Source organism: Muscardinus avellanarius, assembly GCF_963383645.1.
Source record: "Muscardinus avellanarius genome assembly, chromosome: 10".
Taxonomy (NCBI): Eukaryota; Metazoa; Chordata; class Mammalia; order Rodentia; family Gliridae; genus Muscardinus; species Muscardinus avellanarius.
In genome coordinates, this window is record NC_137796.1 from 12271601 (window position 1) to 12293903 (window position 22303).

General features: G+C 50.9%; 1 protein-coding gene across 1 annotated transcript in view; it reads left to right on the forward strand.

The window, feature by feature from the left end:
* FA2H (fatty acid 2-hydroxylase) overlaps positions 1-22013 on the forward strand; it is a gene marked incomplete at both ends in the record, with an annotated part of 60041 nt that extends 38028 nt beyond the window's left edge. The window contains 5 exons of the mRNA XM_080703376.1: positions 7665-7807; positions 8694-8800; positions 14906-15078; positions 17423-17675; positions 21934-22013. Coding sequence (XP_080559502.1) covers positions 7665-7807; positions 8694-8800; positions 14906-15078; positions 17423-17675; positions 21934-22013 — 756 coding nt within the window. The remainder of the gene's footprint in view (positions 1-7664; positions 7808-8693; positions 8801-14905; positions 15079-17422; positions 17676-21933) is intronic.
* Between the last annotated feature and the right edge of the window lie 290 nt (positions 22014-22303).

A 22303-nucleotide genomic window follows, 5' to 3' on the forward strand; every position in this document is an offset into this window, starting at 1 on the left:
CCAGCAGAAAGGGGCAAGCCTCACACAGCCCCGCCCTCCTTAGAGGTAAGGGAGGGCTGACCTTGCAGCTCTGCATAGAATTTTACCATAATGATTTTCCAATCATCTCTTCGACCACCCTATGGGGCAGGATCCAGGCATCTTTATGAAACAGGAAACCCAATTACAGCTCCCGCCCTGCACGTCTCTGTTCTCTGGAACCCAGCTGGCTTGGGCCGGCCCTGGTCCCATGGCCGTGCTGCCCTCTGCTCTGGGCTTTTGGGCACCCCTGACCCCTGTGTCTCGTTGCCCGGTTGGGCCACTTCACTGTTCTTTGCAGAGGCCTCCCTGAGGAATCCTCTCCTCCTTCCTACTCTGGAGGGCAGCCTCCTGAGCACCCGACTGGGCAGGGCTTTGCCTTTATTCCCACCCAGATACCCCTGGGCAACAGAGTTCTTACCAGGAGCCAAGCAATTTAAATGTATTAGCTGTTATCTGATTTCCTTCTGCTAACAACACCAGCAGATAAGATAATAATTATCCCCAATTAACTAATGAGGTGGAGCTCAAGTCTCCTGCCAAAGTCATTTAAGGGACAGGTTAGCAGCCCAGCTGCCTGCACCTGCTGAACCCTCTCCAGTGTCCTCCTCAGAGCCAGCCCTGAAGCTTGGAACTGGGGCAGGAGGTAGGAGGCAGGAGGGAGGAGTCCCCCAAACCTCATCAAACCCTCTTCCTCAATCTAAGCCAAATTCCACCAAAACAGATTCTTTCTGTCTAGATGCCACCAGTGGGTGTGGCCACCCCCTCCCACCAGACAGGTAGCATCATCCAACCAAATTATCACCAAACAAATAGCAGTTAGCGGGGCATGGTGGCGCACGCTTGTAATCCCAGCACTTGGGAGGCTGAGACTGGAGGATCGCAGGTTCACATAACAACTTCAGCTACTTAGTTAGGCCCCCTGCAACTTACTGAGGCTCTGTTTCAAAATAAAAAATAAGCTGGGTGTGGTGGTGCACATTTGTAATCTTAATACTTGGGAAGCTGAGACAGGAGGATCGCACAGGTTTGAAGCCAGCCTCAGCTATTTAGCGAGGCTCTCAGCAACTTAGTGAGACACTGTTTCCAAATAAAATATAAAATAGGTCAGGGGCATGGCCCAGAGTTAGAGGCCCCTGGGTTACATCCCCAGAACCACAAAAAATAGGGCCAGGCGTGGTGGCGTACACTTGTAATCCCAGCATTTGGGAGGCTGAGACCAGAGGACTGCGGTTCGTGGACAGCCTCAGCTACTTAGTGTGGCCCTCTGCAACTCAGTAAGACCCTGTTTCAAAATAAAGAATAGAATATTGGGCAGGGGGTGTAGCTTGGAGGTCAAATGCCCTCTGGGTTCCGTCCCCAGACCTGCACAAAAAAAAAAAAAAAAAAATAGGGCTGAGGGTGTAGCTCCGTGGTAGAATGCCCCTGGGTTCAATCCCTAGTAACACACACACACACACACACAAACACACACACAGGAGTCAACTCCCAAACTCCCGGTTTCTCCCAACACTGCATGCACAATCTGTGACAATCTGCTTCAAGGGTCCCCAGAGCCTAGCAAAGGTGTTAACAGTTGCCAGGTATAGTGGTTCACACTTGTCATCGGAAGGCTGAGACGGGGGATTTGCAAGTTCAAGCCGGCCTGGAAAACTTAGATCCTATCTGAAACTAAAACATAAAAGGGTTGGTGGGGGGTAGAGCTCAGTGGTAGAGCACCCCTGGGTTCAGTCCTCAGCACCAAAACAAACAAATGAAAAACAGATAAGTCACAAGTCACTGAGAACTTGGGGAAGTAGCAACTGGATCAGAAATAAGGTTTGGGGGGGGAGCAAACCTGCCACCGGGGAAGGACGGAGCTCAAGGCTCTGGGCATTCTGCCACCTCCCAGCCACTCTGTCCTCTGGGAAGGAGAGGGTCACCAAAGATGCCCCGTGGACTCGAGCTTGGCTCAGCTAGACCGTGCGGGAGAGGGCCCTGCAACCCCACAAGGCCAACCAGAGCCTCACCTCTGCACTGCTGGGCCCTGCAGCGGACACTGTGCCCCAGGGTCCCCCGGCCTCCACCACAGGGGCTGGCCCAGCTGACCCGAGCCTCCCAGCAGGATGCTCAGTGCATCCTGCCCCAGCACCAACGCTCAGCCGCTGACCCTCGGTCCCCTCATCTGTAATATCAGCTCATTCTAGTCCCCGTCTCTCAAAAACTAAGGCTTACAAAGGAAAATGGAACGGGGCCCAAGCAGGCTGGTCTGTGATGAGGCCACAGAAAATGTAGCCTGAAATCCAGGAGTCTCTGGTCCCCACTCCTGCCCACTGCCTGCCTCCTAGCCAGCTCTGGAAGCTGCCCTGGGGCCATGTGCTCTGGGTGTGAATGGACTTTTATTTATTTATTTATTTATTTTTAACAATTGCCTTAGCTTAAGGCCCTGGTGGTGGGAGAGTCTGCTGGTCTTGGGGCAGCTGTGCCCTCTCCCGCCTTGCCCCCTGGGGAGAAACAGCCTCACACTGGCTCCCGGTCTGGGGCTGTCCCAGGAAGCTGTCCTGTGCCACCTGGGCCCTGTGCTGCCCAGGAGGAGGGGGATCTGAGGAGCGGGAGGGGGCGCGGAGGGAGCCCCTTCCCCATGCTGGCAGCGGGCCCTCTGCCCACGCTCCACTCTGGGCAGCAGGCTGCCCTTTCCCCTTTGCTGAATGCCACTGCAGGCGGCATTCCTGGCATGCCCAGGGAGGCCCTCCCCCTTGCACTGGGGGGGGGGGTGGAGATGGGTGGGGGAGGGGCTGGGGTGCACAAGGCGCTTGGGCCAAACACATTCCAACTGGCATCTGCTTCCTGGGGCCCAGCCTGTGGCTCAGGTCAGTAAATCACCAAAGGACCCCCAACCTCAACAGTTTCTGGGCATATGCTTGTCCTCATCCTTGCAGTTCTGATTTCTCTGGGTGACCCTGAGCTCTGGATGTGCCCTCTCTGAGAATCAGGTTGCACGGCTATAAAAGAAGGGTTGTGTGTGTGTGTGTGTGTGTGTGTGTGTGTGTGTGTGTGTGAGACTGGGAACAGAACCCAGGGACATTCTACCTCTAAGCTACCTTCCCCAGCCCTATTTTATTCTTTATTTTGAAACAGAGTCTAAGTTGCAGAGGGACTCACAAGTTGCTGAGGCTGGCCAAGAACCAGTGATGCCCCTGTCTCAGCCTCCCAAGTACTGGGATTACAGTGTATGCCACCATGCCTGGCAAAGGGTTTGGTATTTTGAGGGTAGCTACAGAAGCCCCGGGATGCCTGGGCACTGGAGGTGTGATGGGTGGCCTGCTCTTCCTTCCTTTCCCCCACCCAGTCTCCCATGGAGGCCACAGATCTTGGCATGCTCTCTCTACAATCCCCACCCTCAGGCAGTCCAGGGTGGAAGAGACCAGGAAGATAGTACCAGTTGGGAGGAAGAGAACCATTGGCATGGGACAGTTGGGGCCCAGAGACCCTCAGCCTAACAGAACAGGAGTAAAATTGATCTCTGGTCCCCTTCTACCTTGCTGTGTCTCCCCACCCTAGGCAGTCAGCTCCAGTTGTCCTCCTGTCCTCTCAAAACTGGCTCCTAGCCAGCTGCCCTAGGTGGGGGCGTTGAACCTGTTCGCCCCAGCGAGGCTCCTTCCTTCAGTGACCAGGACTAGAAGAGAGTGGAGAAAGGGCACCCTGTCAGTGCTTGTACCCGCTCACCCAAGGGCGAGCACCCTGGTGGAGTCCCCGGCTCCTGGGAAATTGTGTCAAGGGTGCCTGCTACAGGTAGAGAAAGGGGAAGGAGGTTCCTACTTCAGGACCAATGAACCCCATTTCAAGACTCACTTCTTAGGCCCCAGTATCCTCAGGGCTAGAAATGTTTTTTTGTTCAAGATAGCTAAGTCCAGATTAAGTGTACACGTGAAATACAAGCATAGGGACATCCTATGTAGCATGCAAAAGCAGAGCATATGTATGAAAACCAGAGGTTTCTAGCTGGTTGTGGTGGCTCACACCTGTAATCCCAGTACTTTGGAGGCTGAGACAGGAGAATCACAGGTTTGAGGACAGTCTCAGCAAGAACTGAGACTCTCATCAACCTAGTGAGACTGTGTCAACAGAGAAATAAAACAGGGCTTGGGCTGGGTTCATAGGTAGAATGCCCCTGGATTCAATCCCCAGGACCACACAAAAAACAAACAGATTTCACTTGAGACATACGGTAATAAGAGCTGGGCATGGTGGTGCATACCTATAACTGGGAGGCTGAGACAGGAGGGTCGCAGGTTCGAGGACAGCCTCAGCAAGGAGCAAAACTCTCATCTACCTAGCAAGGCTCTTGTCAACCTAGCAAGACCCTTTAAATTGGGCTGGGAATATAACTCAGAGGTAGAATGCCTCTGGGTTCAATTCCCAGTACCTCAATCAATCATTAAGTTAAGGATGGCTGGGCGTGGTGGCACACGCTTGTAATCCCCGTGCTTGGGAGGCTGAGGCAGGAGGATCACACAAGTTCAAAGCCGGCCTTAGCTACTGAATGAGGCTCTCAGCAACTTAGTGAGACTCTGTTTCCAAATAAAATATATATTTAAAAAATAGGTCTGGGAGTATAGCCCGGAGGTAGAAAGCCTCTGGGTTCCACCCCAGTACCACACACACACACACACACACACACACACACACACACACACAAAAGTTAAGGATGCATATAATCACTCTTAGAACAATAACTGGGGGAAAATACAAAAAGAAATAACTAAAATATGTAATCTAGAAAAATTTTAAATAACTCAGTAGAAAACAGCAAAAAGGTTTTTGAGACAGAACAGCAAGAAGGTAGACCAACTCCAACATTAAATGTAAATAAACTAGACCTTCCAATTAAAAGGCAGAGATTAAAAAAACAAATAAAAGGCAGAGATTGGGTTATGTGTGTGGTTCAGTGGTAGAGCAAGCATAAGGTACTGGGTTAGATTCCCAGCACTGAAAAAAAATAAAGGAAAAGAAAAGCAAGACCCAACTGTATGCTGTCCACAAAAGATGCACTTTAGATGTAAAGACATATACACAGGCTTAAAAAGTGAGGAAAAAGAGCCGGGCGTGGTGGCGCACGCTTGTAATCTCCACGCTTGGGAGGCGGAGACAGGAGGGTCACACAGGTTGGAAGCCAGCTGTGCTGGCTTAAGAGACCCTGTTTCCAAATAAAAAAGTATAAAAATAGGTCTGGGAGTGTAGCCCGGAGGTAGAAGGGTTTCCAGGAACCCCAGTACCACCAAAAAAAAAAAGTGAGAAAAAAATAGACCATACAAAAGCCGGGCGTGGTGGCACAGGCTTGTAATACCGGCTCTCAGGAGGCTGAGATAGGAGGATCGCACAGGTTTGAAGCCAGCCTCAGCTACTTAGTGAGGCTCTCAGCAACTTAGTGAGACCCTGTTTCCAAATAAAGTATAAAATAGGTCTGGGAGTATAGCCTGGAGGTAGAAAGCCCCTGGGTTCCACTCTCAGTACCACACACACAAAAACAGACCATACGAACACCAATCTTCACTGAACCAGTATGGTTCTGTTGATCTCAAAGCAAACTTTAAGACAAGGAGAATTACAGGGACCAAGATACTATTTCCCAATGGTAAAGGAGCCAACTTATTGGAAAAAGCATAACTGGGGAACTTTGACAGATTAATAGGTTGTTTCCTCATCTGCAAAATGATAATATAGTACCTGCCTAGATAGGTGGGGAGCAAATGGCGTATGTATGTGTGTGTGTATGTATGTATGTATGTATGTATGTATACACACACACATACACACACACACACACACACACACACACATATGGATGAATGCATTTATTTATTTATCTTACTGAGGATGGAATCCAGGGGCATTGTATACCAAGCTATAATCCCAGACTTTTTGTTTTGTTTTGTTTTTTGTTTTGTTTTTTGACACTGAGGATTAAACTCAGGGACATTGTACCTCCAAGCTACTCACCTAGACCTATTTTTTATTCTTTATTTTGAAACAGGACCTCACTGAGTTACTGAGGGCCTAAGTATCTGAGGCTGGCTGTGAACCTGTGATCCTCCTGTCTCAGCCTCCCAAGTACTGGGATTACACCCAGCTAGGAATGAATGATTTAATCCCCATAAGGCATTGGGGGTTTTTTGTTTGTTTGGTTGGTTTCATTTGGTTTTTGGTAGTACTAGAGAGGGAACTCGGGGACATTATACATCTGAGCTACAGCCCTATCTCATTTTTTATTTGGAAACAGTCTCACTAGATTGCTGAGAGCCCCACTAAGTTGCCGAGGCTGGCTGCAAACCTGCGATCCTCCCCTCAGTCTCCGGAGCACTGGGATTCCAGGTGTGTGTCACCACACCCAGCCAGGAGTGAGTGATCAATGCACATAAAGTATTTGGAGCCACACCTGGCACATAATAAAGGCTCTGCATCAGCTCCCAGTGCTATTGCAGCTGGGACACAACTTCAGGCTCTCACGGTGACCCTGACTCAGCTCGCTGAGGTGAGGCTCTGCGGACTGCTGCAAGATAAAGTGTAAACACAAGCCCCTGGCTGGTTCCTCCAGTTCTCTTTCCTGGTGTTGGTAGGGTAGGGTGTGCGTGAGTCTATATTTAGAGACCTAGGGCAGAGGGAAGAATAGATCGAATGAGACAGCACGTGTCCGGTGAATCCATCAGCTGTGACACCCAGGGGATGAGGTCCAGGAAACTGGGGTCAGAGAGCAGCAACTAGGCAGGGCTTGGCCTCGCTAGGTGGTGCTGGGGTGAGATGGTTTCAGGATGACCTGGGGTCATCTCCCAGCCGGAGACACTGGAAGTGACCCCTCCCCACAAGGAGGAGCCAGCACCTGGGACCTGCTAAGTGCACAAGGCGAGAGCCACAACTTTGGTTATAGGCATGGGGAGAATGTCCGGCAGTGTCACTGTTTTCTCCAGGATGGCCACACCCCTGCCCCAAAGCTGTGATGGAGACACCAGCTCCACCTTCAGAGAGCTTAGGAGCACGTGAAGGCCGGCTTCTCACAGAGCTACTGGCTGAGCCGGCTTTGACAGAGGCCTGGCAGGATGTGCGGCTGGCTTGGGAAGCCTGGGCGGCTCTCTGCCCCAGGCCTGTGGTGTCTACTGCAGGGGTCAGAAGGGCAGAGGCAAGGCTCTCAGTGGTTTTGCAGAATTGCTGTGGGCTTGTCCCACCCAGTCTAACTGGGCCAAGCTCAAGTCTACGGGGGCCTTCCTCCTTGGTGACCCTCTCCTCCCAAGAGGACATCATGGCTAAGGAGGTGGCAGAGTGCCCAGAGGGGAGCCATGCCATCTCAAGGATGCTGTCTCTCGAGCTCTGGGCATGGCCATCCTCTGTGCCTCCATGTTCACACCTCAAGCTGAGAAACTCCATCAGGAGGAGAGGGTATCTGGCATCTCACTGCACAAGCCCAGGTCATGGGCCTGTTAGGAACCCCATCGCTGTAGCCAGAAACTGTAGCCAGAGTGTGTGGTCAGTTTGGGATCCCTGAATCAGGAGGACAGGGAGCCCCACACAGACCGAGCGAGCTGAGGAGGGAGTGAGGAATGAGACCGTACCTGGGAGATGGGGGCATGACCGTGGGAAGGCACCAATCCCAAGGAGCTCCTTGCCTCTCGCAGGACCTGGTAGACTGGAAGAAGCCTCTCCTGTGGCAGGTGGGCCACCTGGGGGAGAAGTATGATGAGTGGGTCCACCAGCCGGTGAGCAGGCCCATCCGCCTCTTCCACTCCGACCTCGTCGAGAGCCTCTCCAAGACTGTCTGGTGAGCCCTGCGTGAACCTGTGGTGGGCTTGTGCTAGCGGACACTCTCTGTGTCTGTCTGTCTGTCTGTCTGTCTGTCTGTCTCTCTCTCTCTTCCTCTTTCTCCCCCTCTCCCTCTCCCTGACAGTGTCAGCCAGACACAGAAGGGGCAGGACAATAGAGTCCCTAGAATGTGGGGATAGTCTATAAGTTCTTAGGGGAGAGGGTGAGATAGGCGTGGTCCATTCATCAAGTGAGTGACACCACTTCCTGTAGCCAGAAATCACTTTGAAAGCCGCCCCTGGTCTGTTCCATATTCTTAGGTGGATTAGCAGCCTCAAAAACCCTTGGGAGCTGGGCGTGGTGGCACACATTTGGGAGGCTGAGATTGGAGGATCGCGGTTTGCGGACAGCCTCAGCTACTTAGTGAGGCCCTCCACAACTCAGTGAGACCCTGTTTTAAAATAAAGAATAAAAAATTGGGCAGGGAGTGTAGCTCAGAGGTTGAATGCCTCTGAGTTCCATCCCCAGACCCGAAAAAAAAAAAAAAAAGGAAAAGGAAAAGAAAAAGAAAAAGAAAAAGGAAAAGAAAAAAACCTTGGCAACAGCTTTGCCTGCAATTAGCTCCTCTGCCACAAGAGGTCAGTGTCACTTCAGCTGCACAGCAGCCATGGGATGCAGTTCTTTTCTCCCAATGACTCATCTCAAGAGAAAGGGGCAGATGGGCTCACAGTCTCCCTCTCCTCCACACAAACACCAGTATCCCTTTGACTTCCAAGTCTTTGCCCACTTTCTACATGTGGTTGGTGTCCCCAGTCCCCTTCCTAGTTGAAATGTGTGCCTGTAGGAAAGCTAGAGCCTCTGGAGCCCCCAGACGCATCTCTCTCACCCTGAGGGCCCTCTTGCAGGTACAGTGTTCCCATCATCTGGCTGCCCCTGATGCTGTACCTCAGCTGGTCCTACTACCAGACCCTTGCCCAAGGCGACGTCCGACTCTTCACAACGTTCACGACAGGTAACCAGTCTCCTTCCTGGCCTGCTCCCATGGACCCTGGAGGCCGGAAGTCTGTGTTCTCCCTGGCTCTGAGTTTCTAAGAACACAAGATCGCAAACCACATCACCAACACTTTTTTTTTTTTTTTTGCAGATCTGGGGGTGGAACCCAGAGGCATTCAACCTCCACGCTACACCCCCTGCCCGATTTTTTATTCTTTATTTTGAAACAGGGTCTCACTGAGTTGCGGAGGGCCTCACTAAGTAGCTGAGGCTGTCCGCACACAAACCACGATCCTCCGGTCTGAGCCTCCCGAATTCTGGCATTACAAGAGTGCGCCACCACGCCCGGCTTCACCAACACTTCTAAGTGAGGCCTATCAATAAAAGAAAAATGTCAAGCCAGGCGTGGTGGCACGCACTTGGAATCCCAGTACTTGGGAGGCTGAGACAGGAGGATCACAGGTTCGCAGCCAGCCTCAGCTGCTTAGTGAGGCTTTCTGCAACTTAGACCCTGTTTCAAAATACAGAATGAAAAATAAGGCTGGGGTATAGCTCAGAAGTAGAATGCCCCTGGGTTCAATCCCCAGTACCGCAAAGAAAAGTTGACGGGCTCCCCCTCCACCCCCCCAAAGATACAGAACCCACATGAGCAGACACTAAATGAAGCCACTTTGTCAGGGGGCATAGCAATATACAGGTGAAGGGGCGCTTCTCACTGGCTTAGCACTGGGAAATGTGGCCTAGGATTCTTTGTCAAGAAATTCAGTGAGCGCTGAGGGTATAGTTCAGTCGTAGAGCATTTGCCTAGTACACACAAGGCCCTGGGTTTCAACCCTAGAACCAAACACACACACACTACACAGTAAATATATACAATTTTATATGCTGATATTTTTTGTCAGGAGGGCCCACCAGTGTTTGAACCCAGAGGCATTTTACCTCTGAGCTAAATCCCCAGCCCTTTTTATTTTTTATTTTAAAACAAACAGAGTCTTTCTCAGTTGCTGAAGCTGGCCTCAAACCTGCAATCCTCCTGTCTCAGTCTCCCAAGTATTAAGGTTATAGGCATGAGCCACTACACCCATCTCATGTCAATTTTCTTTTGTGTGTGTGTGTGTGTGTGTGTGTGTGTGTGTGTGTGTGTGTGATTGATGGTTAAACCCAGGGTCATTCTACCTCTGAGCTATATTCCTAGCCCTATTTTATATTTTATTTTGAAACAGGGTCTTAAGAGTCACATTATATTACTGAGATGGTCTTTGAACCTGGAATCCTCCTGCCTCAGTCTCCTAAGTACTGGAATTACAGACTTGTGCCATCATGCCTAGCTTATATGTCAATTTTCTTAATTAAAAAACTTGTAATCCCACTACTTGGAAGGCTAAATCAGAGACTCTCTCACTAACATAGCAAGACCCTGTTTCAAAATAAAAATGAAATAGGACTGGAGGTATAGCTTGGAGATAGAATGTCCCTGGGTTCAAGCCCCAGTGCCACACACACACACCAAAAAAAAAAAAAAAAAATTAAAAAGATAATGGTGGTGAACACTTGTAATCCTAGAATTCAGAAGGCAGAGACTGTGGTTCACAGACAGCCTCAGCTACTTAGCAAGGCTCTTTGCAACTCAGTGAGACCCTGTTTCAAAAAAATAAAGAATAAAAAATAGGGCTGGGGATGTAGCTCGGAGGTAGAATGCCTCTAGGTTCCATCCCTAATACCAAAAAATAAATAAATAAATTTGAGGTAAGGGGGTCTTACAAATGTCAAGCAAGTGAATCAGGGTCCTGTGGCCTAGAGTGTAGAAATCAGTTACACACACACACACACACACACACACACACACACACACACACACACCAGCTTAAGACAGGGGACGGAAAGAGGGGTTGACACGGGGCATTGTCCAAAGAGCCTGTAGGACTGAGTCTCACAGGGCGGCCACTCCGCTAGCCTGCCTTAAAAGTTCACTACTACCCTGAGCCTCCAGGTGCATACTGCCTGCGCAGGTGGTCTGTCTGGCACCTTTGGGGGTCCATGAGTCCTAGGTGGGCTTCCTTCTCCTGATCATGGGCCCCATTCCTGACTCTGAGCCCCACTTGCTGTGCCAGGTCCCGACCACTTTCAGCATAGCCTGGTGCTTCTCTCCTGCTCAGCTTCCCCCAGGGGCAGCAAGCCTAGGGCCTGGATGGTTTAGATGAGAGGGACCACGGCCCCAGTGCCGGGAATCCCACCCAAATGGGATGGGGATGAGCAAGTTGGGGTAGTCTCCCCCATCCCAGCCCAGAGCTGCTCCCGGTCACTGAGGGATACCAGCACCACGCACCCCCGTGAGCCAAGGTTACCCTTTTCTGCCCACGCTGAGTAGTTCAGGCACAGCCCGGGGCCTGTCGCCCAGCAAGGCTGCCCGCTGAATCGCCCACTGTCCACAGCGTTCCCTTAACAATCACCAACAGTGGCCGGGTGGCCAGGACTGGCAGCCGGAGGGGGAAGGGGCGCCGCAGCTTTGGCCCGGGGCCCTCCGCCGGATTCCTCCAGAGATGCCACTCGGTACCAGCTCCAGCCGGATGGGCAGACGGGTGATGCTGGGGTGAGGGGGCGGGCGGAGGCCTGACCTATAGGAGAGGACGGTTCTGCGTGACAGGGAGGGTGATTTGAGGGCTCCTGGGCCTCTGCAGGCAGTGCAAACGCGCCTGTGTAATAAAGGTCCAGTGTGGTGGGCTGGTAAGCCTGTGATTGTGAGCCAGCAATGGTGGCCTGAGACATACGCCATCACACGCCACCCTCGTCCCCCAGCTCGCCACACAAGGCACAAGCCACGGGAGAGCCAATGAGAGCCCACAGGCAAAACGCGGGGACACTCAGCAGGGCCCCAGTGTGACCTCTGGGCACAGAACACCCTGGAATAAATACAGAAGAGTTGGGGTGCCAAGAAACAGGGTCAGCTGCAAGCAGGCACCAATCAAAGCCAAAATTCCTAGATGCACGGAGGAAGATGCTTTGAAAAGCCAGAGGGGCTGTGCAGATTCAGGACAGCCCCCAGAGCACATTGGGACGGTCAGGATTCCTGAGAGTGTTAAAGTGATCAGCGCCCCGGATCAGGAATGCCGGTCTCTGGCACGACTGTGCTACAGGAGCCCCGCCCAGGTCAAGGCTGAAGCCAGGGATTTGCTATGTGTCCAATTCTACATGTGCAGAGCTTTGTGCCAAGGAAAGGTACCTGTGACCGCAAGCAAGATCCAGAGGAATCCAGATGAGGATAGAAGTGGGACTGTTGGAAGTATTAATATATAATAATAGAAGCCAGGCTCAGAGGCACACGCCTGTAATCCCAGTACTTGGGTGGCTGAGACAGGAGGGTTGCAGGTTCAAAGCCAGCTTCAGCAACTCAGTGAGGCTCTCAGCAACTTAGCAAAACCCTGTTTCCGGTTTCCCCGGTACTGAAAAGAAAAAAAAGAGTAAGATGGCAGCTACAGTTCAGTGTGATTCAGGGCAATGCAGCGGGCAGAGTGCAGCCAGGGGGCAACTGCACCCCATCTGTACACCGAGTCCCCGGGGAGGAAGGAAATGGGGATTCCAGGGAAGGAAGCACGAACCAAATCTCAGAGCTGTGGGGAGAGGAAGGAGCCCCAGATGCTCCGGCTGGGCCCCGAGCAGACGACACGGAGAAGAAGCAGGGATGTGGCCAGCAGGATCCTGGCTGGGGAGACCTGAGCGCCGCTCGGTGAGGATTGGACCCTGCCTCAAGGATGACACCACAGATTTTGCTGCTTTTGTTTTGCGGCTCCAAGAATTAAACCCAGGGACATTTTACCTCTCAGCTACACCCCCAGCTCCTTCTTTATTTATTTTGAAATAGAGTCTCTCAGGGTTTCTGAGAATCTTGCTACATTGCTGAGGCTGTCCTCAAATCTTTGATTCTCCTGTCTCAGCCTCCCAAGCATTTGAGGTTACAGATGTGCCCCACCATGCCTGGCTTGAATTGTATACTTTATGTAGGTAAATTGTATGGTCCAAGAATTATATATATGTATATATATATATATATATAGTGTGTTTGTTTTGTAGTACTGGGGATGGAACCCAGAGGCATTCTACCTCCAAGATACACCTATTTTTATTCTTTATTTTTAATTCTTTATTTTTATTATTTACCTGCCCTATTTTTTATTTTTTTAATTGTTTTTAATTTTTTTTTTTTTTTTTTTTTTTTTTTTTTTTTTTTTTTTTTTTTTAGTGGTACTGGGGATGGAACCCAGGGGCCTTCTACCTCTAGGCTACATTCCCAGACCTATTTTATTTTATTATATTATATTTTATTTTATTTTATTTTGCAGGTCTGGGGATGGAACCCAGGGGCATTTGACCACCGAGCTACACCCTCCTCTCCTATTTTTTATTCTTTATTTTGAAACCAGGTCTCACTGAGTTGCAGAGGGCCTCACTAAGTAGCTGAGGCTGTCCACGAACTGCTGTCCTCCAGGTCTCAGCCTCCTGAATGCTGGGATTACAAGCGTGTGCACCATGCTCGGCTCCCAGATCTATTTTATATTTTATTTGGAAACAGGGTCTCTTAAGCCAGCTGAGGCTGGCGTCGAACCTGCACGATCCTCCTGTCTCAGCCTCCCAAGCATGGGGATTACAAGCATGCGCCACCACGCCCAGCTTTTATTCTTTATTTTGAAGCAGGGTCTCACTAAGTTGCAGAGGGCCTTGCTAAGAAGCCGAGGCTGGCCATGAACCTGCAACCCTTCTATCTCAGCCTCCCAAGTACTGAGATTACAAGTGTGTGCCACCATGCCCAGCTCAAAAATTATATTTTTATAAAGCTGTTTTTAAAAGAAAAAATAGCTAGGCATGGTAGCACACGCTTGTAATCTCAACATTTGGGAAGCTGAGATGGGAGGATCCAGGTTCGCAGACAGCCTCAGCTACTTAGTGAGGCCCTTTGCAACTCATTGAGACTCTGTTTCAAAATAAAGAAGAAAAAATAGGGCAGGTAAAGAATAGGGCGTGTAGCTTGAAGGTAGAATGCCCTTGGGTACCATCCCCAGTACCACAATATATAAAATAATAAATAAATACATACATAAGTAAGATAAAATATGAGTGGGGATGGTAGTACATAGCTGTGATCCCAGTACTTGGGAGACTGAGACAGGAGGATGGCAGGTTCAAGACCAGCCTCAGAAACCTAGTGAGATCCTGTTCAAAACAAAAAATAAGCCGGGCGTAGTGGCACACGCTTGTAATCCCCGCGCTTGGGAGGCGGAGACAGGAGGATTGCACTGGTTCGGAGCCAGCTTCGCTGGCTTAAGAGACCCTGTGTCCAAATTAAAAATATATAAAATAGGTCTGGGAGTGTAGCCTGGAGGTAGAAGGGCTTCCAGGAACCCCAGTACCACCAAAATAAATAAATAAATAAATAAATAAATAAATAAATAAAGCTGGGGGTATAATATAATTTGGAGGTGAAATGACCCTGGGATAAATCTTCAATACAAGAGAGGGAAAGGTAGTGTATCTAAGTATGGCTGAGGCTATAGACATACGCTAAGGGGGTTGGTGACCTCACACCTGAAGATGATCAGATCAACCCAGGAGACCATCTCCATCCAAGGTTCATCTTCAGTTTTTTCAGGTCCTGCTTGGATTCTGAGATTCCAAGCCTCACCTGCCAAGCTTTCTGTACTTGGGTTTTCCCACCTTCCTGCCCCACGGTTCCCAATCACTCTTCTTCCATCAGCAATCCCCTGACTCTAGTGGCGTTGTTGGGATTGGCCTCCTCTCTGCCCCCATACCATGGAGGCTAGGTCACCCTTCCAGGCCACAGTCCAGTGTCCAGCCACAGCTGTGCCTCCCACAGTCCTTCTAAGGGAATCTCCAGCTCTCTGGCCAGCAGCCCCAGTGAGCAAAGAGCCTCTCCCAGGACCAGACAGATCCCCACAACCTCCTCCCCAGTTACCCCAAGGGCTCTGACAGTGTTGCTCGGCCCTGTAGCTACCAGGCAGAGGGCAGCAGCTCCCAAACTGACAGGGGTGGTGAGACAGGGGCATCTGGAGCCACAGGCATTGGTGCACACCGGGACCCAGAGCCCTGACCACCTATCTCTCCTCCCCCGCAGAGTACTCGGTGGCAGTGCCTGAGTCAGTGTTCCCCGTCCTCTTCGTGCTGGGGATACTCCTCTGGAGCCTCATAGAGTACCTCATCCACCGCTTCCTGTTCCACATGAAGCCCCCCAGCGACAGCTATTACCTCATCATCCTGCACTTTGTCATGCATGGCCAGCACCACAAGGTGAGTATGTGCAGCCAGCCACTACCAGCCCGGGATGCCGGGTCTTCCTGGGAGTCCCAGTGTGGGTTGGGAGCGACAGGAGACTATTTCAGTCAGCATCCTCACTCCTGGAACCCAAAAGCCCCAACCACACACAGTTTAGAGGATGGAAGATTTATTTGCTCACAGTTCTGGAGATTTCAGGGGTTCAGTCCAGTCAGGCCAGTTTTATGTCTGTGGAGCTCAGGGCGTGGCGGCAGGAGGCAGAAAGAGGGAGAGAAGGCAAGGGCTCTGTTCTCACATCATGGAGGCCAGAAGCAAGGGAAAGTGAGGGGATTGGAAGATACAGACAACCCCCAAGACCACATCCCCAGGAACACACTTCCTCCACCACACCACACCTGTCTAGATTACCACCTAGTAAACTCAATTACAATTACGCTGTAAATACAATTACACTGATGAGATTCCAACCTTTACAATCAACTCTGACTATGAATGCATGAACTCTTCAGGGGGCACTGTATATCCAACTGTAACAGAGACCAAGGATGCTTGAGAGCACTTAGAGGGGAGCGAGCCTGGGTCAGTCATCCTAATCTGAGCCAGGTGGGGACAGAGGGAGCAGGTGTGCAGCGGGTACACACCTGTAATCCTTGTACTCGGGAGGCTAAGGCAGAAAGATTGCAGGTTCAAGGACAGCCTCAGCAATGTAGTGGGACTCTTATTAACCTAGTGAGACCATGTTTCAAAATAAAATAGAGCTGGGGGTGTAACTCGGAGATAGAATGCCTCTGGGTTCAATCCCCAGTACCACAAAAAAAGAAAAAAAGGAGGAAAGAAAGAGAAAGGAGAAAGAAAGAAAGAAAGAAAGAAAGAAAGAAAGAAAGAAAGAAGACAGAAGGCAAGCAAGCGACCTATGGGATACTTTCAGGACATGAGTTCAGATGTAGAAAAACAAAAGAGAAATTTAAGCCCCTTACCTTGTCAATACTAAACTTGGGTTTCACCCTAGTTCCTGGCAGTAACTCAGTCTAGTCTATCTGAATGAGCTCCATCCAACTCAGAGTTTACTGGCTGGCCTGGAGAGTTCTCGGGTTGGTCAGGAGTGGCTGTGCTCACCCCAGAGCTGATCTGCGTTCCAGGGGTCCTGCAGAGCAGCCAGGCTCAGGTGGGTGTTTAGTCCTGGGCCGACCTGTCACTCAGGCGTGCTCTAATAGGTCCCCAGCCTAGGTCCAGGCTTGGCTGTGCCCTCGTGCCAGGTCAGCACACAGCCCATCTGGCCCCTGCTGTCCAGGGCACGCTGCATCCACAGCCATGCCCTCCGCCCATCCACAATGCTAACTATACCATTCAGGGGGCAAAAGAACCTTCTAGAAATCTGCTCAGACCACTCTGGGGTCCCAGGAGCTGTCTCAGTCTCCCACTTTCCGGATACTTCCACACTAATAGGTCCAGGCCCCTGCTGCTACCAGTCCACACTGTGGGGACCTGAGGGGCCCTGTGCCTGCAGCCACCCGGGCCCCAGTCGCTCAGCCATGGGGGTCTGCCATGAGAACTGAAGCAAATCAGGGCTCACGTTCCCTGTTCTTTCTTCTTCTGAGAGAAGCTTTTCCTAGTCCTAGTACCCTAGTACATCTCTCTCTCTCTCTCTCTCTCTCTCTCTCTCTCTCTCTCTCTCTCTCTCTCTCTCTTTCTCTCCTCTTCAGCCTTCTCATAATGCTCACCAAGCAGTCCCTAAAACTCCTACGTCTGTGCCAGGCCCTCCGCCTTTGAAGTTCAGGAGCCAAAGGCCTCGCCCTTTTGGCTCCCTGGTTCACTGGAGAACACCTCCCCAGAACACAGAGGCCTTGGGTTGGGAAATGGGGTGGGGAGAACATCCCACATCTACCGCCAGCATCATCTCTCCACCGAAACTGCGTTAGCCCAGCTTGCTGAGGCGCCACGCCACGCCTCAGTCTCCAGAAAGACCCTCTGGCCAGGGGCCTGGTAGCTGGGCAGAGCTCCTGCCCAGCTCCTAGCAAGTTCCAGAACTCAACTGGCCCCCGGGGCAAGAGGTGGCTCTGAGCATGGGCACACCCTTCCTCAGCCACACCCTGCCCCGTGTTCTCAGGCCATTTGCCAGGTCCCATACTGGCTTGGAAATGGGGAGTAAGATGCTCTCTCTAGATCTTTCTGGCATGGCGTCCTGCCCCCTGCTAAGCCACTACAGGTTCTTAGTGTACCCGTGACGGTCACAGGCCTCTCACCGGAATGCCCGGTTGCCCTGCCCCTTGGGAAGCATCTCCGGCTTGGCGTGCCATGACGACCAAGAGCCCCAGGCCAGGGCTGCCTCTGACGACCGCACCCGCCCGTCTGTCTACAGGCACCCTTCGACGGCTCCCGCCTGGTCTTCCCCCCTGTGCCGGCTTCTCTGGTGATCGCCTTCTTCTACGTGATCCTGCGGCTCGCCCTGCCCGAGCCGGTGGGCGGTACGGTGTTTGCAGGCGGCCTCCTGGGCTACGTCCTCTATGACATGACCCATTACTACCTGCATTTCGGCTCGCCGCACAAGGGCTCCTACCTGTACAGCATGAAGGCCCACCACGTCAAGCACCACTTCTCACACCAGAAGTCAGGTGAGGACCGGCCCTCCCTTGTCTGCTGGTTGATGGTAGTTGCCCCGGAGCCCCTACGAAGATCAAGCTCCCGGTATACCCCCTCCCCACTCACTAGTACAGGCAGAGACAGGCAAACGGGAGATCAATAAATAGCAAAGATCATTTCAGACACTGATAAGTGCTATAAAGAAAATAAGTCAAGGCGGTATTGGAGAAACTGTATAGGTGAGAGGGAGGACCAGCACTGCCCAGTAAATTATGATGTGACTCACACAGGTGCTTGCAGACTTTTTTTTGTGTGTGGTACTGGGGATTGAACTCAGGAGCATTCTACCTCCGAGCTACACCCCCAGCCCTATTTTATTTTATTTTATTTTATTTTTGCGGTACTGGGGATGGAACCCAGGGGCATTCAACCTCTGAGCTACACCCCCTGCCCTATTTTTTATTCTTTATTTTGAAACCAGGTCTCACTGAATTGCAGAGGGCCTCACTAAGTAGCTGAGGCTGTCCTAGAACCGCGATCCTCTGGTCTCAGCCTCCCAAATGCTGGGATTACAAGCGTGCGCCACCACGCCCGGCTCATAAAATACATTTATAAAAGTCCTAATATTGCACCACTCTTAGATGCTTGTAGTAAATCTTGCCTGACATTTATGAATTGTTTGATGAATGTATTAGACCCAGCTCTATTATTCATTTTGAAACAGGGTCTCAACTGAGTTGCAAAAGGCTTCACTAAGTAGCCGAGACTGTCCTCAAACCACAATCCTCCTGTCTCAGCTTCTCAAATGCTGGGATTACAAGCATGAGCCTCCATGCCCCATTTCCCAGCCCTATTTTTTATTCTTTATTTTGAAACAAGGTCTCACTGAGTTGCAGAAGGCCTCACTAAGTAGCTGAGTGAGGCTGTACACATCCAGGAACCGGGATCCTCTTGTCTCAGTCTCCCAAGTACTGGGATTAGAAGTGTGCACCCCCACACCCGGCTCTGCTTTTAGACTTTCTAGGGGCCACATTAAAGGAGAAGAATAGAGTTGGGCATGACAGAACATGCCTTTAATCCCAGTAGTTGGGAGGTTGAGACAGGAGGATCACGGGTTCAAGGCTAGCCTCGGCAACTTATTGAGACTTAGCAACTTAGCAAGATCCTGTTTCAAACCAAAAAATAAAATAGGGCTGTGAGCATAGCTTGAATGTGGAATGTCCCTGGGTTCAGTCCCCAGCACCAAATAAAAAACTAAAACTCAAACTAAAAGGAAAAATAACCAAGCATGATGGTACACACCTGTAATCCCACAAAACGTCAAAACTTGGCAAGACTTTAGCAAACTAGTGAGACCCTATATCAAAATGAAAAAATAAAATAGACTAGGAGTGTAGCTCAGAGGTACAGTGCCCCAAGGTTCAATCCCAAGCACCAAAATAATAATAATAATAACAACAACAACAACAACAACAACAACAAAAACAACAAAAACAACAAAGGAAGAATTGTTGGGCGTGGTAGCGCTTGCTTGTAATCCCAGTACTTGGGAGGCAGAGACAAGCAAGAGGGCTGCAGTTTTGAGAAGAGCCTCAACAATTTAGTGAGACCCTCATCAATTTAGTGAAACCCTTTTTCAAAACAAATAAAAAATTACAAAAAAGGGCTTAGGACATAGAGGTAGAATACTCCTGGGTTTAATCCCCTGTGCCAAAAAAAATAAAAATAGAACTTTAATTAATTAATTTGACTCTTGGGATTGAACCCAGAGGCTTTCTGCCTCTGAGCCACACCCCCAGCCCTATTTTATTTTTTATTTTGAAATGAGGTCTCATTGCATTGCTGCAGGTCTTGTTGAGTTGCTGAGGCTAACTTCAAACCTACCTATCTTGATTTCCCAAGTACTGAGACTACAGGTGTGCCCCACCATGCCCAGATTAATATATTCATTAAACCCAGTGCAACCAAACTATTATACTGATGCATGTATTCAACAGGAAAAGACCATTAATAGCCGGGTATGGTGGCACATACTTGTAACCCCAGTACTTGGGAGGCTGAGACAGGAGGGTTGCAGGTTTGCGGCCAGCCTCAGCAACTTACTGAGGCCCTCTGCAACTTGGTGAGACCCTGTTTTAAAATTAAGAATAAAATAAGGCTGGAGGTATATCTTAGAGGTAGAATGCCCCTGGAGTCAATCCCCAGTACTACCCCCCCAAAAAAAAAGACCATTAATGAGCTGCCTTCTATCCTTTCTCTAATAGCAAGTCTTCAAAAGCTAAGGAGTATTTTGTACTCCCAGCACATCTCAATGCAGATGATAAGATGCTAAATTCATATTCTCTCTCTCTCTCTCTCTCTCTCTCTCTCTCTCTCTCTCTCTTTCTCTCGTCTTATTTAATGGTGGTGCTAGGGATTGAACTCAGGGTCATTCTACCTCTGAGCTACACTCCAGCCCTATTTTTTTATTCTTTATTTTGAAACAGGGCCTCACAAGTTGCAGAGGACCTCATTATGTAGCTGAGGCTGGCCACAAACTGTGATCCTCCTGTCTCAGCCTCCCAAGTCCTGGGATTACAAGCGTGTGCCACCATGCCCGGATTCAGATGCCAAATTTTCACTGGAAATACTTGGTCTACATCTTGATTTCATATAATCTGCAGTTTAAAAAAGCAGATTTACAGATGTAAATTGCTCCAAACATGCTTAAACGTTTTCCAGTGATGGAATCAAGCATCTGCTGGGCATGGTGAGCCACACATGTCATCCTAGTACTTGGGAGGCTGAGACAGGAAGATCACAGATTGGAGGCAATTTAGTGAGACCCTTCTTCAAAATAAAAAATAAAATAGGGCTAGAGGTGTAGCACAGAGGTAGAATGCCCCTGGGTTCCATCCCCAGCACCAAGGAAGGAAGAAAGAAAGGGAGGGGGGGAAGGAAGGAGAAGGGAGAGAGAGGGGGAGGTTAATCTGAATTAAACAAAATTAGAAATCCCGTGGGAAGTGGTGGCGCAGGCTTGTAAACCCAACATTTGGGAGGCTGAGACAGGAGGATCACGGTTTTGAGAACAGCCTCAGCTACTTAGTGAGGCCCTTTGCAACTCAGTGAGACCCTGTTTCAAAATAAAGAATAAAAAATAGGGCTGGAGTGTAGCTCGGAGGTCGAATGCTCCTGGGTTCCATCCCCAGTGCCCCCCAAATAAATCAGAAATCCAGTTCCTCTGTAGCTCTAACCAGCTGAGTCCCAGCTCCACGTGGCTAATGGCTGCCCATGTCAGATAGCAAAGCTCTAGATAAAGCGGTCCACAAAGGGATCATCGCAGCTGTCATTAGAGCTGAGGTCTAAGAGGAGGGAAACCAGCAAGAGATGTCCAGGGAGTGGCAGCCAGAGACAAGATGGGCTGAACCCACAGGAGGGGGAAAAAGCTGGAAGGGAGAGGGAGGAGGAGGAGGAGGAATTGAGGAGGTGGAAGAAGAGGAGGAGGAGGAGGAGGAGGAGGTGGAGGAGGTGGAGGAGGAGGAGGAGGAGGAGGTGGAGGAGGAGAAGGTGGAGGAGGAGGAGGAAGAGGAATTGAGGAGGTGGAAGAAGAGGAGGAAGAGGAGGAGGAATTGAGGAGGAGGAGGAGGAGGAGGAATTGAGGAGGAGGAGGAGGAATTGAGGAGGAGGAGGAGGAGGAGGTAGACGAGGTGGAGGAGGAATTGAGGAGGAGGAGGAGGAGGAGAAGGAGGAATTGAGGAGGAATTGAGAAGGAATTGAGGAGGAGGAGGAGGATGACAAGGTGGAGAAGGAGGAGGAGGTGGAGAAGGAGGAGGAGGTGGAGGAGGAGGAGTAGGTGGAGGAGGAGTAGGTGGAGGAGGAAGAGGGGGAGGAGGAGGAGGAGGAGGTGGAGGAAGAGGAGGAGGAGGAGGTGGAGGAAGAGGAGGAGGAGGAGGAGAAAGTGGAGGAGGAGGAAGAGAAGAAAGTGGAGGAGGAGGAAGAGAAGAAAGTGGAAGAGGAGGAGGAGGTGGAGGAGGAAGAAGAGGAGGAGGAGGAGGAAGTAGGGGGCAGGGCCAGGCTATCCCTGCAACTCACAACTGAGGCTGGATAAGGAATTTGGGCTCATTCCAACTCTATCCCGGGGACATTAGAAACACAGCTGCCCTGACCCTGACTTCTGGGTGCCAGGGTGGCCCTGGTATTCTGGCAGACAGGCACAGGCGTTGAACTCTTCCCAGAATGCTAACCCTGGATCCCTTCCCGAGTAAATCCATTCCTGCTTCTTCATCGTGGCCCCCTTGTCTTCCCTTCTAGGATTTGGCATCAGCACTAAACTGTGGGATTACTTCTTCCACACCCTCATCCCAGAGGAAGCCCACCTGAAGACACAGTGACAAGTGCCAGCGCCCCAGCCTGGCCTCGGCCCCGCCCCCACGCCCACCCTCAGCGCAGACCCTGCTAGGAAGGTTGGCCCTGGGGCTCGGGGCGGCGAGTGCCAGGAGATGCTGAGACAGGACGGCCCCGTGGCCTTCAGGACTGGCTCCTTCCTGGGCATCCTGGCCTCTCCACGGGCCTCCCTGAGCCTCAGCCCACAGGACTGCTCCAGGGCCTGGCCAGCAGCCACCGGGGGCATGAAGGACGCTGACCCCCGGGACCAGGTCTGTGCCTGCCTGTGCCTTAGCGC